Source organism: Chiloscyllium plagiosum, unplaced genomic scaffold (assembly GCF_037043375.1).
Source record: "Chiloscyllium plagiosum isolate Xiang-an unplaced genomic scaffold, Cpla_swu_hap1 HiC_scaffold_1, whole genome shotgun sequence".
NCBI lineage: Eukaryota > Metazoa > Chordata > Chondrichthyes > Orectolobiformes > Hemiscylliidae > Chiloscyllium > Chiloscyllium plagiosum.
In genome coordinates, this window is record NW_028270139.1 from 152,915,381 (window position 1) to 152,932,874 (window position 17,494).

Genomic DNA, 17,494 nt, shown 5'->3' on the forward strand with positions numbered 1-17,494 from the left:
ACCAATCACTTCACAGCCATCTAAATTCCAAGAACTTTTAATTTGTAAAATCTATCCTCTCCATTTAATGCTTGGAGTTCAGGTAACATTACCTTAATTCTACAGTAAGTTTCTTCTGACCCAAACATGGTATGTTGCCCTGAATTGCTGACAGTACTCCCAGGTTTTATTGAGCTGGAACTGGATGAATTGTGATTTCTGCCCCATTGTATTCCAGGCCTGTAGGTATAAAAGACAGTATTCTGATAGCTTTTTTAATAATGTTTTAACAATCCGTGTATCTGGATCACCAATCATTCAGAAATTTAAAGTCAGAATGCAAAGTGTAAATAGTGCAGAGCTGTATCTATAGAGTCATAGAGATGTACAGCATGGTAACAGACTCTTCGGTCCAACCCGTCCACACCGACCAGATATCCCAACCTAATCTAGTCCCACCTGCCAGCACCTGGCCCATATCCCTCCAAACCCTTCCTATTCATATACACATCCAAATGCCTCTTAAATGTTGCAATTGTACCAGCCTCCACCACTTCCTCTGGCAGCTCATCCCATACACGTATCACCTTCTGTGTGAAAAAGTTGCCCCTTAGGTCCCTTTTATATCTTTCCCCTCTCACCCTAAACCTATGCCCTCTAGTTCTGGACTCCCCAACCTCAGGGTAAAAAACTTTGCCTATTTACCCTATCCATGTCCCTCATAGTTTTGTAAACCTCTATAAGATCACTCCTCAGCCTCCGATGCTCCAGGCAAAACAGCCCAGGCTGTTCAGCCTCTCCCTATAGCTCAGATCCTCCAACCCTGGCAACATCCAGTTGAAAAGTTTTTGCAAGAATACCTGGAGCAAACATTGTCCAATGTCAAGCCTGTAAATTGAATGAAGAATTTCATAATTGGCAACATTCCCAAGTTTTAATGTCTGGGAGCGTTGGAGTTTAGAGTAGCAGAAGAATGAATGATAAGCATATATTTTATGAAGTCTTCCCAGGATATAGGATCAGTCCCTGCTATTGGTAGTTCTGTTTGGTGCCCACTGTGCTTCTCAATGAGTTGGAATGGTGGCTCAGTGGTTAGCACTGTGACCTCAAACTGCCATGGACTTGGGTTTGATTCTACCCTTGGGTGACTGTGTGGAGTTTGCACAGACATTCTCCTAGTATCTGTGTGGATTTTCTCCGGGTGGTCCGGTTTTCTCCCACAGTCCAAATATGAGCAGATTAGGTGGATTGACCATCTTAAATTGCCCATAGTGTCCAGGAATGCTAAGGCTAGGTGGATTAGCTGTGGGAAATGCAGGGTTACAGGGATAGGTAATAGGGTAAAGGGGTGGGTCTGGGTGGGATGCAGTTCAAATGATTGATTTGGACTCGACAGCTTGCTTCCATGCTGTAGGAATTCTGTGATTCTATGAAGGCATGTTTCATGCTAGTGCTGAGCAAAAGACATTTCATTTCAACATTATGCCAGATGCCTATTTTAGACTACTGTCCATTTACATACATTGCTGTATTGACTGGCTGACCTTGCCTGGTTGTCAGCCTTTACTAGCACTTCCAGTTTTAGTTTATTTTCTTTCTTTATGGCATTGTTTCATTTGCCATTTCCATCCTGTGTTGACCTAGGCATGACCTTTCTCTTGTTTGTCTTTTACGTAATGTCAACAGTGACCGGACTTGAAGCTGTGGTTTCTGTCTGGCTGATGGAAGATGGAGGGAATGGCACCTCCTTTTAAGCCTTTACCTTGGTGCTCTTTGATTTGACAGACACATGTCACTTCACAAGACTATGAGAGTGCATGTGACCATAAGTGAGAGATGGCAATGGGTGGTTAGGTTTCCATGGCATTGGATCTCTGATTCCCCCACAGAAGAAGAGGTTCGACCATTGGCTCTGTTCTGTCCTCAATCAGACATATGAGCAGCAGAAATATTCAAAAAGGCAATAATCCTTGGTTGCAATCATTAACAAGACTAATATTTATTGCCAGTCACTTAATCTACTCTATGGTATTTGATGCTCACAGTGGGCTCTCCTCTACACTGGGGAGATGAAATGCAGACTGGGTGACCACTTTGCAGAACACCTATGTGCAGCCCATGAAAACAACCCTGAGCTCCCAGTGCTCCCTGGCCAACATCTCTGTCTTGGGTTTGCTACAGCATAAGCTGGAAGAACAGCATCTCACTTTCCACTTGGCAACCCTGCAGCCTTCAGAACTCAAATTGAGTTCAATAAATTTAGGGCCTAAATACCGCCTTCATGTCCTATACCCATCCTATGCCCCCTTGTCATTATATGGACTACTTTCAGCACAGCCAACCCATTTCCACCTACTTGCACTCTCCATTGTTAGCTTTTCTTTCTGCCTGGTCACCATTATCCAGCCCTTTGTCTGCCCAACTGCTATTCCTGGGCTCTATCTCCACCTGTTGTTCAGGCCTGAATTACTCCACATTCGATAATGGATCGAACTCTGGATTTAGATTTTTGACTTTGTTGCTTTAATGGAACAGATCATGTTAAAATGCTGGATGTTATGCTAATCAGAAACATAACTTGTTCCTTGCTGTGCTTCTGGGATCATTTAATAGGGCACTGGTGCCCTGCTTTGCCTGTATCTGTCAGTCCGTCTGAGATTGGCAATCATTATGGGTTGCATCCCCATTTCGGAGCTTGGAGTTGCCATGCCACTAGCAGCAGTGGGCATATGAAATATATTTTTATGGGTTTTATTTTGACCAGTGGTGGTGACTTTAGGCTTTAAACCCTGTCAGTGCCCCTGATCATCCCCAGATTAGGGCAGATCAAGACCACTCCCCTAAACCTGGCAGATGGATCACTCCTTTTTTGCCATTTGAGAAGACTGCCTGTGTTTACTACTGCCTCGTTCTTCCTCCCCTTGTCCATCCAACCCTGCCAGCTTCTGGGAACTCCGTTCATCATCATCGACTGCTTAAAGGTCTCAATTGGTGCTGGGGAGGGAAGGCTTGATGATGGATTGCCAAGTCCCCCCCCCTTTCCTCTTTTTGCCCATTCCTGCCACCTTCCCCATTGATTTTCAGCATAAAATAAAGAAAAAAAACTCACTTGTCAATGCAAAGCAAGTTGAAGTTGAAACCTCTATATAATCACACCCGGACCAACCAACCCAACCACCCTGTGGCTCAACATTTCAATTCCCCCTCCCACTCCACCAAGGATATGCAGGTCTTTGGACTCCTCCATCGCCAGACCACAACAACACGACGGTTGGAGGAAGAGCGCCTCAATCTTCCGCCTAGGAACCCTCCAACCACAAGGGATGAACTCGGATTTCACCAGTTTCCTCATTTCCCCTCCCCCCACCTTGTCTCAGTCAAATCCATCGAATTCAGCACCGCCTCCCTAACCTGCAATCTTCTTCCCGACCTCTCCGCCCCCACCCCAGTCTGACCTATCACCCTCACCTTGACCTCCTTCCACCTATCACATTTCCGACGCCCCTCCCCCAAGTCCCTCCTCCCTACCTTTTATCTTAGCCTGCTGGACACACTTTCCTCATTCCTGAAGAAAGGCTTATGCCCGAAACGTCGATTCTCCTGTTCCCTGGATGCTGCCTGACCTGCTGTGCTTTTCCAGCAACACATTTTCAGCTCTCCAGCATCTGCAGACCTCACTTTCACCTCTATATAATCCCAAACTGTAAGTGCCTGTTTAACCCTGTTTTTTTTTTTTTGCAGATGTACAGAAAACCATCCTTGCCCAGTGCATTGGCGGAGTGGCCTACGCAGTTTTTGCTGGTCAACCAATGGGTATAGTTTTAACCACTGCACCCCTTGCTTTGTACATCCATGGTATGTTATATCCTCTTACTGATTTAAATCAATATAATTTGCTTTTTTTAAAAAAAACCATATGGTCATGTCATTTCAATGACCTCCTCCATGCATGTTGGAGCGATTCAGGAGATGTGTCTCACCCCACAATAGTCTAACTTCAGCAGGTGCACAGAATGGACTAAAACTAAGGCTTCTGCTACAGTGGCTGTCAGTGTTACTTCTGAGGCTGAGCCAGATTAACCTCCACAGGTTTACATAGTCTGCTGTTTGAGGGTGACTATTCATTGCCCACTCAGCACCAAATTTGCAAGCCCCTATTAGTCGCCTCAGTTCTGCAAATCAGAAACTGAACCTATCTTTGAATCTTGCCATTCATGGCAGCTGGTGGAATAACCAATGCCAGTCTCCCGTTGGCATTCAATTGTTGAATACCCCTCTACTGCCTTCACAAATGGGGCTGATGATTGCACAATGTTCAACAATGTTCACGTCTGTTTACATACAGAAGCATTCTATGTTCAAATGCAACACGACCTGGACAACGTGCTAAACTGAAACTGAACTGGACTAGCCAGTCCAGCCATTTACATACAGTGGTTACAAGAGCAGGTCAGCTGCTATGAATACTCTAGTAAGTAACTCACCACCTACTCCCTGAATCTTGTCCACCATCTGCAAGGCATATCTCGGGTGTGTGAAGAAGTGTTCACACTTGCAGCACAACTAAACCTCAAACTGAAAACCATCCAGGACAACGCGGCCTGCTAGATTGCTTTTCCAGCACTATTCTAATCTAGACTCTGATTTCCAGCGTCTGCAGTACTCATTTTCGCCTGCTAGATTAGAACCCTATCTACTACTGCACCACTGGTATACAATAGGAGCTGTATGTAACTTGTACAAGGTGCACTGCAGCAACTCGCCACGGCTTCTTAGAAAGTACCTTCAAGCTCGTGAGCTCTACCACCAGCTGGATAGTGAAGGTAGTTATCCCTGAGTACAATGGGACCTTGCTCAGATGTGCACATAGGCTGAGGAGTGGCAGATGGAGTTTAATTTAGATAAATGTGAGGTGTTGTATTTTGGTAAGGTAAATCAGGGCAGGACTTATACAATTAACAGTGAGAACTTGGGGTACAGGTTCATAGTTCCTTGAAAGTGGAGTTGCAATTCGACAGGGTAGTGAGGAAGACATTTGGTATGCTTGCCTTTTTGTAAGTGCATTGAGTATAGGAGTTGGGAGGTCATGTTGCGGCTGAACAGGACATTGATTAGGCTACTTCTGGAATACTGTGTTCATTTCTGCAACAGTAAGGATGTTGTGAAACTTGAAAGGATTCAGAAAAGATTTAAAGATGTCACCAGGGTTGGAAGGTTTGAGTTACAGGGACAGGTTGAATAGACTGGGGCTGCTTTCCCTGGAGCGTCGGAGGCTGAGGGATGACTTAATAGAGGTTCATTAAATCATGAGGGGTGTGGATAGGGCAACTAGACAAGGTCTTTTTCCCAGAGTAGGGGAGTCCAAAACCAGCAGACATAAGTTTAGGGCGGGAGGGGAAAGATTTAAAGGGGACATAAGGGGAAACGTTTTCACACGGAAGGTGGTGTGTGTATGGAATGAGGTGTCAGAGAAAGTGGTGGAGGCGGGTACAATCACAACATTTGAAAGATACAGGGAGATATGGGCCAAATGCTGGCAAATGGGACTATCTGGTCAGCATGGATGAGTTGGACTGAAGGGTCAGTTTCCATGCTGTAAATGTCTAAGACTTTGAAGAAGTGCTACAGGTGCATGAGAACACTACCACCTGCAAGTTCCTCTCTAAGCCACCGACCTTCCTGACTTGGAAATATATTCCCGTTGCTGAGTCAAATTTCAGGAACATCCTTCCCTAGCAGTACTGTGGCTGGACCTGTAGCACATGGACTGCAGCAGTTCAAGTCAGCAGCTCACCACAATTTCTCAGGGGATAACTGAGATTGAGCAATAAATACACACTTCTGGCTTCTCTCTCCTGCTACGAAAGAACAAAAATTAAGTATTTGACCCTTCATACCCTCATCTACTGTTCCATCTAACTTATCACAAAGACTGCCTCTTGTACATTTAATCTCCTGTCAGAAAAGTGACTAATCAAAAGCCAGGTTATATCTGTCTGGAGTTGGAAATAAACTACCTGAGATACCAATTCCTTGGTACCAGCAGCCCCAGAAATGAGTAGAGTTGGTATTGGATTAATAGCCCTGTCGGCCAGGCTAGTGTCTGGGCATGGGTTCAATCCCAGCACAGCAGCTGGTTGAATTTGGAGTCAATTAGTTAATAGTCTGGAATTACAATCAGGAATGGGGACCAGGACTTTCATTATTTGTTGTCAGATCTCATCCAGTTCACTCAAGCCCTTTGGGAGGGACATCTACTGTCCTTACCCGGCTTGTCTTGACTTTGACTCTGAACCCACAGCAATGTGGTTGACACATTATTGCCCTCTGAAGTAGTCCAACAGGTGAGTTGGTATAAGGGTAGTTATGATGGGCAACAAATACTCACCTCAACAGTAATTTCCATTTCCCATCAAAGCAGTTTTCAAAGAACAACCAAGTTTAGTACAGTACTTATGGAGTCAACATGGAAGTAGTCCGACCAGTCCATGCCAAACATAATCCCAAACTAAACTAGTCCCACCTGGCTGATCTCCCTCTAAACCTTTCCTATTTATGTATCCATCAAATGCCTTTTAAACATTACAATTGTACCCACTTCCTCAGAAAGTCAATTCCACATGAGCCAATCTTTGTCCATAACAAAGGTTGCCCCTCATGTCATTTTTAAATCTCTCTTCCCACCTTAAAAATGTGCCTCCTAGCCTTGAAATGCTCCAACCTAGGGAAAAGGCACCTACCATCTATACCCTCATGACTTTATAAACTTCTATAAGTTTGCCTCTCAACCTCCTACACTCCAGTGAAACAAGTCCCATCCTATCCAGCCTTTCTTTATAATTCAAACTTTCCACACCCGGCAATATCCCGGTAAGTATCTTCTGAATCCTCCCCCATTTTATAATAATCTTCCTGTAACAGGATGACCAGAACTGGACATAGTATGCCAGAATTGCTTTCCATAATTGTTGCCAGAAAGCTTGCCCTTGATTTTTATTGGTACCATCCTCTGTTGTTTTAAAAACAAAATCCGTAAATGGTCCAACATATCAGTGGCTTGTGTGGAATTGGATAACCTAGACTTTGACAAAGTCTGTAATGAAGAAGAACTTGTTGTTCATGTCTTTTTAATGAAGGAAATATGTCCCCGATGTTGAAGGAGAGTGCATTCTGAGCCTTAGGATGGTTCAGGTGGAGTGACCAAAAGCCTAGTTGAGGAGGTGGGTTTTAAAACTGGAGGTGTACTTGAAAACAAAGTTTATTAAGGAGGTTCTTGAATGATATTGACATGGCAGAAGGTACTACGACCCCAATTCTGTTGAAGATCATATTTAAAAATAATTCACAACAAGCTAATGCAGAAAAACAAAAGTCAAGCTAATATTTCTTCAGAAAGCACCAGAGATGCTGCTTATTTCAACTCATTGAACCCAAGATCCAATCAGCCTAAAACACACCTATTTCTGGCAGAAGCGGCCATCGATTTGATTTGAGGAGTCCACAATGGTTATTTCAAAAATTCCTATTTCCCTATGGATTTATCAAACTATGTTTAAAGCTACATAATTGGTACCTGATGTATTTCTGAAACTGACGTTGGAAATTGGCAGATGGAAGCAATTTATTCAGTTCCTCTGTACCTGCCTATCTTAAAGTTGCCTTGTGTCCTCTGGTAATCAAATGTTCTTTTCCCTCTCCAGTAATCCAGGGCATCTGCGATGACTACAATCTGAATTTCTTTGCATTCTACGCCTGTGTTGGCTTGTGGAATTGTTTCTTCTGTATTATCTATGGTATTGCTAATTTAAGTTCATTGAAGAAGTTTTTCAAAAGGTAAGCAGCAAAAGAAAAACTTGCTGGAGACTTTATTAACTTGATTGTGGCCTCTTGGGGCATTCCTTCCTACTCTGAAGAAATAGATTAGCTGGGGCTCAGTTCTTGTGTCTGAAGGAACCTTTTGTTCTCTTTTTCTGAGAACAGAGCCTTCTAATTATTGTTTCTCCATAGAAGAGCTGCTGGTGGGATTTCATCCCAAAGTGCTCGTGGTACATAGTGTCAAGATCAGTTCTAGAAAATTGACCTAGTGACATAGAAGGAAAAAGAATTATGCCCATGGCATGATGATCATGATGACGTTATGGCTTCTGCCGATGATGAAGTCAAGGATCTCTGTACCTATTCCTTGTGTTATTTGTGTCAGTGGGCCATTGGTAGCATGGGCTGTTGACCTAACCTCATGATTTGATGTCAGTAGAAGGAATCCTGAAGCTCTTGACCCATCATTAAAAGCCTACCTGGCTCACCTATTGCAGGAGTTACCAGTTTAGGCCTAAGAATACTCCTGCGTCCCCCCCCCCCCTCCCCCTGCCCGCCTCCAGCAGAGTTGTGACCTCTGTGAAGTGACTAAGCAAGCCTTAGTGGTTTTAATAAAAACTCTACAGTGACATGAAGTGTGTGGTCTCATCACCACTCCAAGTGCAGCTAGTGATGGGCTGTAAATGCAGGCATTGACTAAGTCCTGAGAATGGAAAGAAGCGGTTTGTGTGTCAATACAGAACTAAAGTGCTGATTAATCCCTGTTGCTGAGTGACAAGAAATCTAATATTAAACATGTCCTGAGCTTCGAGATCAGATTTTGTTCTGGTGATTTTGAATAATGCATGATTGTCCGACATGGTACCTGATTATCTTTAAAGTTACAACTAGCTTTGTAAAGATGATGCTCCTTTGGACTCTATTTCAGAGGATGCCTGTAGGCTATGTGGATGCAAGAATTCTGTAACAGTGACCATGCAGAATCACTGGTCACCTTTAATTTATCCAATTGTTATATGCAGTCCTGTTGTTTAAAATAGATGTTTACGGCTTAATCCTCAAAGGCAATTATCAGAGTATTACAACTCGAACAAATTCCACAACTCTACAATTTATCTTCTTCTTTGTCAAGTATTTAACCAGTTCCCTTTCAGAAGTTACTCTTGGAATCTGACCAGAGACAGAAATTTTCTAGATCTTCATAATGTGCTCTTTTGTTGTAAATTTTTTCACATTGCCTCTCTGGTTATTGCAAGTTGGCATAATTCTGTGTTGTCTGATGCAGCCACAAAGTATTTTGCCTCATTTATGGAACCCATCAGAATAATTTCATATCTCTGTGTAAGCCTTCTGGAAACCTTCTCTGCTGTAACCAGTACATTTTGAGTTTCACTAGTCATAGGAATAGAGAATATCAGAGCGCAGGACAGCCACCTGGCTCCTCAAACCTGCTCCACCATCACCAGGATTGTTGGTCTTACTGAGTCAATTGCAAGAGACCTGACTGCAGTTTTGTGTTACACCATTCCTTGAGATGGCTGAGGGAAACCCCGTGTAACCTGATTTGCGCTGTTAACACAAAATCCTGAATGAAATCAGTAAAGCACAAAATCTGTTTCTGTTTCTTTTTAAAAAAAAAAGGGCTTTTTTTTGCCAAGGCTTGACGTTGTTTAAAATATCACCACTGATGGTGATGGCCTAGTGATGATCACTGGAGTGTTAATCCAGATACCCAGGTAATCTTACTGCCACAGTAGGTGGTTGAATTTGAATTCAATTTAAAGAAATCTGGAATTAAAAATCTAATGATGACGATTGTTGGAAAAACCCAACTGGTTCACTCATGCCCTTTTCGGGAAGGAGACTGCTGTCCTTCCCTAGTCTGGACTACACGTGACTTCAGACCCATGACACTTTAAAATAATTTCTCACAGGTTTGATCATGTTTAAAAGCCCTTTCACTGGGAGATATATCCTTGACGTCAAATGATGACTCGCGCAGAGCTCCATGACTTCATTTTCTAACACTAATTATTCAGTGGGATCATACAACCACCTTCCATAAGGTTGACTAAGCTGGACTTGTAAGTCTTAAGAGTGGTGGGCCTGTGGAATTCATTGCCACAGAGCGCAGTGGAGGCAGGGACGTTAAATGTCTTCAAGGCAGAGATTGATAAATTCTTGATCTCGTAAGGATATTAAGGGCTACGGGGAGAGTGTGGTAAGTGGCGTTGAATTGCCCATCAGCCATGATTAAATGGAGGAGTGGACTCGATGGGCCAAATGGCCTTACTTCCACTTCTATGTTTTATGGTAAGTCCAGGATATCTCTGAGGTGTATAAAGTATTAAGGTTCAAAGTCTGTGAGATGATTTGTAGCTCGGGTGCTCGTTGTTGTGGTTCTGTTGGGCGAGCTAGGAATTTGTGTTGCAGACGTTTCGTCCCCTGTCTGGGTGACATCCTCAGTGCTTGGGAGCCTCCTGTGAAATGCTTCTGTGATTTTACCACTACAAATGCCGGAGGAAAGATCACAGAAGCGCTTCACAGGAGGCTCCCAAGCATTGTGGATGTCACCTAGACAGGGGACGAAACGTCTGCAACACAAATTCCTAGCTCGGCGAACAGAACCACAACAAAGTATTAAGGGACACAGATTGGGTAAGCATGGAGGTGCCCATAATTGGGGAACAACTTTAAGTTGATAAAAAGGTTTGGGTGCAGAGTTGAGGAAAAATGTTTTTACCTAGAGAGTTTTGGACATCTAGAACTCATTGTTTAAAAGGGTGGTAGAGGCAGGAACCCTGAAGATTTTTAACTAGTATTTAAATGAGCATTTCAAAATGCCATATCCTCGAAGGCTATGGATGGAATGCTGGAAAATAGGGTTAGAAGAGATCGATGCTTGATGACCGGCAGACAAGATGGGCTGAAGGGCCTCTTTCCATGCTGTAAAACCTCTGACTCTTTCTGTGGTTTAACTTTTTGGTCTCACCTGTTTTATTGGCTTAGCAGGTGGGATTGGCTGACTACTTCAACACAACTGGAATTTTGCATTATCTGAATTTGACTCCTCATTCATAGGCACAACTCTGCAACCTCTCAAGTCTCAACAATTTCTAACATATCTTGAGAATATGACCAATGATTTTATAGTTTTGTAACATATCTTCTAATCCTCTGTACACTATGCCTCTGTTTATAATGCCAAGAAACATATCTCTTTATCATAGCTTGGAGGTGCCAATGTTAGACTGGGGTGGACAAAGTTAAAAATCACACAACACCAGGTTACAGTCCAACAGGTTTATTTGGAAGCAGTAACTTTTGGAGCGCTGCTCCTTCATCAGGTGGTTGTGGAGGTTAAGATCATGCTCGCAGAATTTATAGCCAAAGGAGTCCCGTGTCATGGAGATGTGATACAGTAAACAATCTTAGATTAAAACTTCCATCTTTTATAATGGGATATGCTGGTTTCTGTTCTTGGATATGTCAATCCCAGGGCTTATTTTAAATTACATTCTCAAGACAGCTCAGCTTTTTTTAACCAATAGCTGTGAAGTCTGTATGTATCCCAATGCTATGCCAGACTGACAAACCCTCTGTATAGTTTTAGAATATCACATGGATTCATGCAGTTTTTGAGCAAAATAAAACTTAATTCTGCAAAACAGAATTCACCCCATAAGTTTACATGTGTGCGCATGTAGGAGCGACCGATTGAGTGTGCATGTGGGTGTGAGTGCATGTGATTATGTGTGTGTAAGCTTGGTTAAGTGTGTCTGTATGATGGGGGTATGTGTTGGTGTGAGTGTGGAGGACGTATGTGTGCATATGAGCGAGAGCTTGTGTGTGAGGAAGGGTTTGTGTGGGTGTGTATGAAGGAGTGTGTGTCTGAGAGAGTGTATAATGTAGTGGGGTCACCTGTAGTGTGACATGAACCCAAGATCCCAGTTGAGGCCATTCCCATGGGTACAGAACTGTGCTATCAGCTTCTGCTCAGCCACTCTGCGTTGTTGCTTATGGGGTGAATTTGTTTTTGCAGAATTGCATTTTATTTTGCTCAGAAACTGCATGAGTCCCTGTGAAACTCTAAAACTATACAGAGGGTTTGTCAGTCTGGCATAGCACTGGGACACAGACAGACTTCACACCTATTGGTTAAAAAGCTGAGCTGTCTTGAGAATGTAATTTAAAACAAGTCCTGGTATTGACATATCTAAGAACAGAAACCAGCTTATCCCATTATAAAAGATGGAAGTTTTAATCTAAGATTGTTTTCTGTATCATATCTCCATAACACTGGACTCCTTTGACTATAAATTCTGTGAGCATGATCTTAACCTCTGTAACCACCTGGTGAAGGAGCAGGGTACCAAAAGCTATTGCTTCCAAATAAACATCTTTATCATAGTGTTTAATGGTCATCTCAAGTTACTTACTGTGCCAGCCTTTTGCTCCTACATCTTTTAAAAATTATACCATTTTAGTTACCTCGTCCCTTTCTATTTCCCCTTCTAAAATGAATCCATTCCCAGTAAAGTGTCGGTGTATCTTGCCATTTTACCGATCTGTTCAGTTAAAGTCTGCCATTGTTCTGCTGACTACTTCCAAGTTTTGCGTCATCTGCAAACTTTATACTTGATTCTTCTGCAATCCTGCTCATATTTAAACAACATGGGGTATTTGCTCACATGAAATGGGTTCTGTCAATAGTCTCTGTGAACCTTCTCTGCCTTGATCTCTCAAACGAATTGTACATTGCCAGAAATGTGAGCATCCACATGTTTTTTTTTTAAATGTTTTTCAGCTAACAGTGATCTAATTTCTCCATGTCTTTCACAGGTCAACTGATGAGATCCTGGCAGTTTTCATATCTATTGCTTTTGTGGTGGATGCATGTAAAGGACTGGCCAAAAGTAAGTCTGTAAGAATGAAATTGGAGTTGTATCTTTTTTTTCCTGCCTCCATTTCATTCTGTTTTCTTTTGTCCTTCACCTGCCACTTTCCAGTTTTCAACCACCAAACTCAAAAAGGAACAATCCTGTTTCACTTCCATATCTAACAGCACACAAATGGCCAACCCTGCCACTATCAGAACTTTGCTCTAGCTCTCAGAATGATCCCAATCTACTCTTCATAACCAAAGTCTTTGTCAACTGCCACTCTAAAAATACTGATCAAATTTATTTCTGCAATTAAATTGAATTTTACCAACCTTTCCAGGTGGACCTAGCCTAATGTGTCTGTGTAACTAATCATCGTCAGTCATTGTAAAAAAAAAAACCCAACTACATCCTTTAGGGAGGGAACTGTCAACCTTGTCCATTTTGGTATACCTGTGACTCCATGTGGTTAGCTCTGAACTGTCCTTTGCAATGGTCGAAGAAGCCACTCAGTCCCAGCACAAATGCTGACTCGGTCAGTGATGCCAATTCCTATTCACCCCATGCTTGCTAATCTATATTTTGCCTTGACTTTTAAAAAATCTTCATCCATGGCCTTGGCCTTTTCTGTCTCTAGTCTCCTGCAGTCTCACAGCACACTGATATCTGTACTCCTTCAACAGCTCCTTCCAGCACCGCATCCATCTTAGGGGGTCAGAGGGCAGTAGGTGCATGGAATGCCGCCAAGCTCCCCTCCAATCCACACACCATCCTGAATTGGAAATGTATCGCTGTTCCTTCACGGTCACTGGGTCAAAATCCTGGAACTTCCTCCCTAACCACATACATAGATGGCAGCAGCTAAGCCAGCCAGATACTCCCTTGCACAAATAATTTTTTAAAAATCTTCTTTAATTCTGTTCACTCCACTTCAGCTGCCTGGAGCCTAATCTTTGGATTTTCCTCCCTCAAAGTCTTTGACTCTATGCATATCTCTTACCCTTTTGAAGATTTTTTTCTAAATTCTTTTGTGAGATGTGGGTGTTGCTAGCTAGCCGGCATTTATTTTCTGTCCCTAGTTGTTTTGAGAAGATGATAGGTAGCTACCTTCTTGAACCACTGCAATGGGTTGACCTATAGTGTCATTAGGGACGGACTTAAGGAATCCCTTAAAGTCTACTGCTTTGGCTAAATGCTTTACCATCTGCCCCAGATCTCACCTTGCAAAGTTATAATGATGCTGTAAAGTACCTTGGGACATTCTGCTAGATTAAAGGCACTATATAAATAGAGGCTATTGTAAAATAATGTATTGAGCCCTTTGGAAGCTGGAATCGCAATGCTGGCTACTTACCCATTTTCTCCCTTTTGCTCTTAGTTTTTCAGAGTTATTACTTCTGTCCGGAAAGGCATTCAAACCACTTTGGATGGAGCCAGGATCTCAGCTCTATGTCTAACACCACTCCTGCGATCAATAGCACGTTTCCTGGTGCAGAGACGTGTGGGCGAGACACTGCAGTGCTCAGTCTGATCTTGATGCTCGGTACACTCTGGCTGGGATATACCTTGTTTCAGTTCAAGAAGAGGTATTTCCCGCTAAGCCCTTGAACAGCAGATGAGATGGTCTCCATAAAGGTGTTGCTCAGCTTGTGCACCCTCAACCCAGCTAGACCCCTCTCCTGACTGAGTCAATCCATCCATCACCTTGGCTACAGCGGGCAGCAAAAGCCTCGTACTTTAAAAAGACAAGTAGTGATGCCTTTTCTTTTAAGAGAGGGAAGGTCCTTTTATATCTCATTTTAAAGGTACTTTCGATGTAGGCAGGTTAAGTGATCCCACAAAAATGTCTGTGATCTAAGTGAAGAATAAGCTGCTCTGGACAGGTACACTAATATTCTCCCTGTATTTCAGAAGGGTAACAGAAGGTAATCCAGGTAATTATAGACCGGTAGCCTGAAGTCAGTGGTAGGGAAGCTGCTGGAGAAGATACTGAGGGATAGAATCTATTCCCATTTGGAAGTAAATGGGCTTATCATTGATAGGCAACATGGTTTTGTGCAGGCAAGGTCATGTCTTATCAACTTAATTGAATTCTTTGAGGAAGTGCTCCGGTTTCCTCCCACTGTCCAAAGATGTGCAGGTCAGGTGAATTAGCAATGCTAAATTGTCCATAGTGCAAGGTGCATTAGTCAGAGGGAAATGGGTCTGGGTGGGTTACTCTTCGGAGGGGGTGTGGACTGGTTGGGCCAAAGGGCCTGTTTCCACACTGTAGGAAATCTAATCTAAGTGACAAAGTTGACTGATGAGGGAAGGGTTGTAGAGATCCTATACATGGACTTCAGTAAGGTGTTTGATAAGGTTCCCCATGGTAGGCTGATGGAGAAAGTGAAGTCACATGGGGTCCAGGATGTACTAGCTAGGTGGATAGAGAATCGGCTGGGCTACAGGAGACAGAGTGTAGTCGTGGAAGGGAGTTTCTCAAAATGGAGAACCGTGACCAGTGGTGTGCCACAGGGATCCATGCTGGGATCCTGTTGTTTGTGATATACATAAATGATCTGGAGGAAGGAATAGGTGGTCTGATTAGCAAGTTTGCAGATGACACTAAGATTGGTGGAGTAGCAGATAGTGAAGGGGACTGTCAGAAAATTCAGCAAAATATAGATAAATTGGAGAGTTGGGCAGAGAAATGACTGATGGAGTTCGATCTGGGCAAATACGAGGTGATGGATTTTGGAAGATCCAATTCAAGAGTGAACTATACGGTAAATGGGAAAAGGCCTGGGGAAAATTGATGTACAGAGAGATCAGGTCCATTGTACCCTGAAGGTGGCAACACCGGTCAATAGAGTGGTCAAAAAGGTATACGGCATGCTTTCCTTCATCGGACAGGGTACAAGAGTTGGCAGGTCATGTTATAGTTGCATAAGACTTCGGTTTGGCCACATTTGGAATACTGCATACAGTCTGGTCGCCACATTGGTGAAGGTGCAGAGGTTCACCAGGATGTTGCCTGGTATAGAGGGTGCTACTTCTGATGAGACGTTGAGTAGATTAGGATTATTTTCTTTAGAAAGATGGAGGTTGAGGAGGAACTGATTGAGGTCTACAAAATCATGAGAGGTGTAGACAGAGTGGGTATCAAGAAGCTTTTTCCTCCGAGAGGGAGACTCTATTACTAGGGGTCATGAGTTCAAAGTGAGAGCGGAAAAGTTTAAAGGAGATATGTGTGGAAAGTTCTTTATGCAAAACATGGTGGGTGCCTGGAACGTGTTGCCAGTGGAGGTGGTAGAGACTGGCATGATAGCGTCATTTAAGGTGTATCTAGACAGATACATGAATGGGCAGGGAGCAGAGTGATACGGATCCTTAGAAAACAGGCGACAGGTTCAGATAGAAGATCTGGATTGCCGCAGGCTTGGAGGGCCGAAGGGCCTGTTCCTGTGCTGTAATGTTCTTAGTTCTACACGAGTCATCTGAGCTCCCTGGATAACTTGAGAAACTGTTTCATAAAACTCCTCAATTAACACATGGTAATACATAGGAAATATATGATTCATGCCCCACTCATGAGTTTTCACCAGCTCTACCAACCTTAAGTGTCTCATTATCACCTGCTACTCCCTTCTGTCCCTTTGTGAGGGAAGTGGAGGGAGGGAGGAGGCAAATATGGGAGTGGAGCAGAGAGTGGGAGAGTATAGGGGGTGGGTGTCAAATGGGTGTGAATATGGGGATGGGGTGAATTGGAAGGGGAAAGTTTGGGAGAGAAGGAGCAAGTGGGGAGGGGTAAGGAGAAGGGGGTGGGAGGGAACAAAGTTGGGGAAGGTGGATGAATTGGAAGGAGGCGAGTGTAGGATTGCGATGGGAATGTAGGAGGTGGGAGGGACATGATTGTGGGAGGAGGGGGTTTGGGGTGAGTCTGAGTGGGGAGGATGAGGGCACGTGAGATGGTGAGGAGGCATTTGGGAGGGTGTGGCAGGACAAGGGGCAAGTTGGGGCGGGGCGTGAGTATGGGATGGGGGAGGTTGCAAGTATGTGATTGGGGATGGGGTCGAGTGTGGGATGGATGTACAAAAGACCGGTACAGCACAGGAGCAGGCCCTTCAGCCCGTCAAGCTTGCACATGACGTCTTTTCTAAACTTAAAAACCATTAGTCTCTACATGGTCCATATCCCTGTGTTCCCTGCCTGCTTCCATATATGTCAGAATGCCTCTTAAACAATACTATTGTACCTGCCTCCACCACCACCTCTGGCAGTGCAATCCAAGCAGTTGTGCAACAAAATCTGTCTCTCACATCTCCTTTAAAATTTTCCCCTTTTTACCTTAAACCTATTTCCCCTAGTATTTCATGTTATTACCCTGGGGGAAAAAGGCTCTGATTAGACATTCTATCCATGCCTCTTGTAATTTTGTCTCTTTCTATCAGGTTGCCTCACATCACTTGATATTGAAATGAAAACCAAGTTTGTCCAATCTCTCCTGATAGCTATTACCCTCCAAACCAGACAACCTCCTGATAAACCATTTCTGTACCCTCTCCAAAGCCTCCACATCCTTCTGGTGGTGTGGCAACTAGAACTGTACATGATATTCCAAATGTGGCCTCACTAAAGTTCGATGCAGCTGCAATGTCACTTACTAATTTTTATAATCTGTGCACTACCTGATAAAGGCAACCATGCCTCCTTGAACTCCTGTTCTGTTGCTAGGGAGTCCATGCAGTTGCATTGGAGGCCGTTCAGAAGAAGTTCACTGGACAGATTCCAGAGAGGAAGGGTTTGTCTTGAGAGAGATTTAAGCAGTTTAGGCCTAT

The 17,494-nt window shown here is 43.5% G+C and overlaps 1 protein-coding gene across 1 annotated transcript in view; it reads left to right on the plus strand.

Moving 5' to 3' along the window:
- slc4a11 (solute carrier family 4 member 11) overlaps positions 1-17,494 on the plus strand; it is a 177,399-nt gene that overhangs the window by 131,185 nt on the left and 28,720 nt on the right. Inside the window, exons 11-14 of the mRNA XM_043696795.2 lie at positions 3,721-3,834; positions 7,680-7,812; positions 12,637-12,710; positions 14,056-14,263. Coding sequence (XP_043552730.2) covers positions 3,721-3,834; positions 7,680-7,812; positions 12,637-12,710; positions 14,056-14,263 — 529 coding nt within the window. The remainder of the gene's footprint in view (positions 1-3,720; positions 3,835-7,679; positions 7,813-12,636; positions 12,711-14,055; positions 14,264-17,494) is intronic.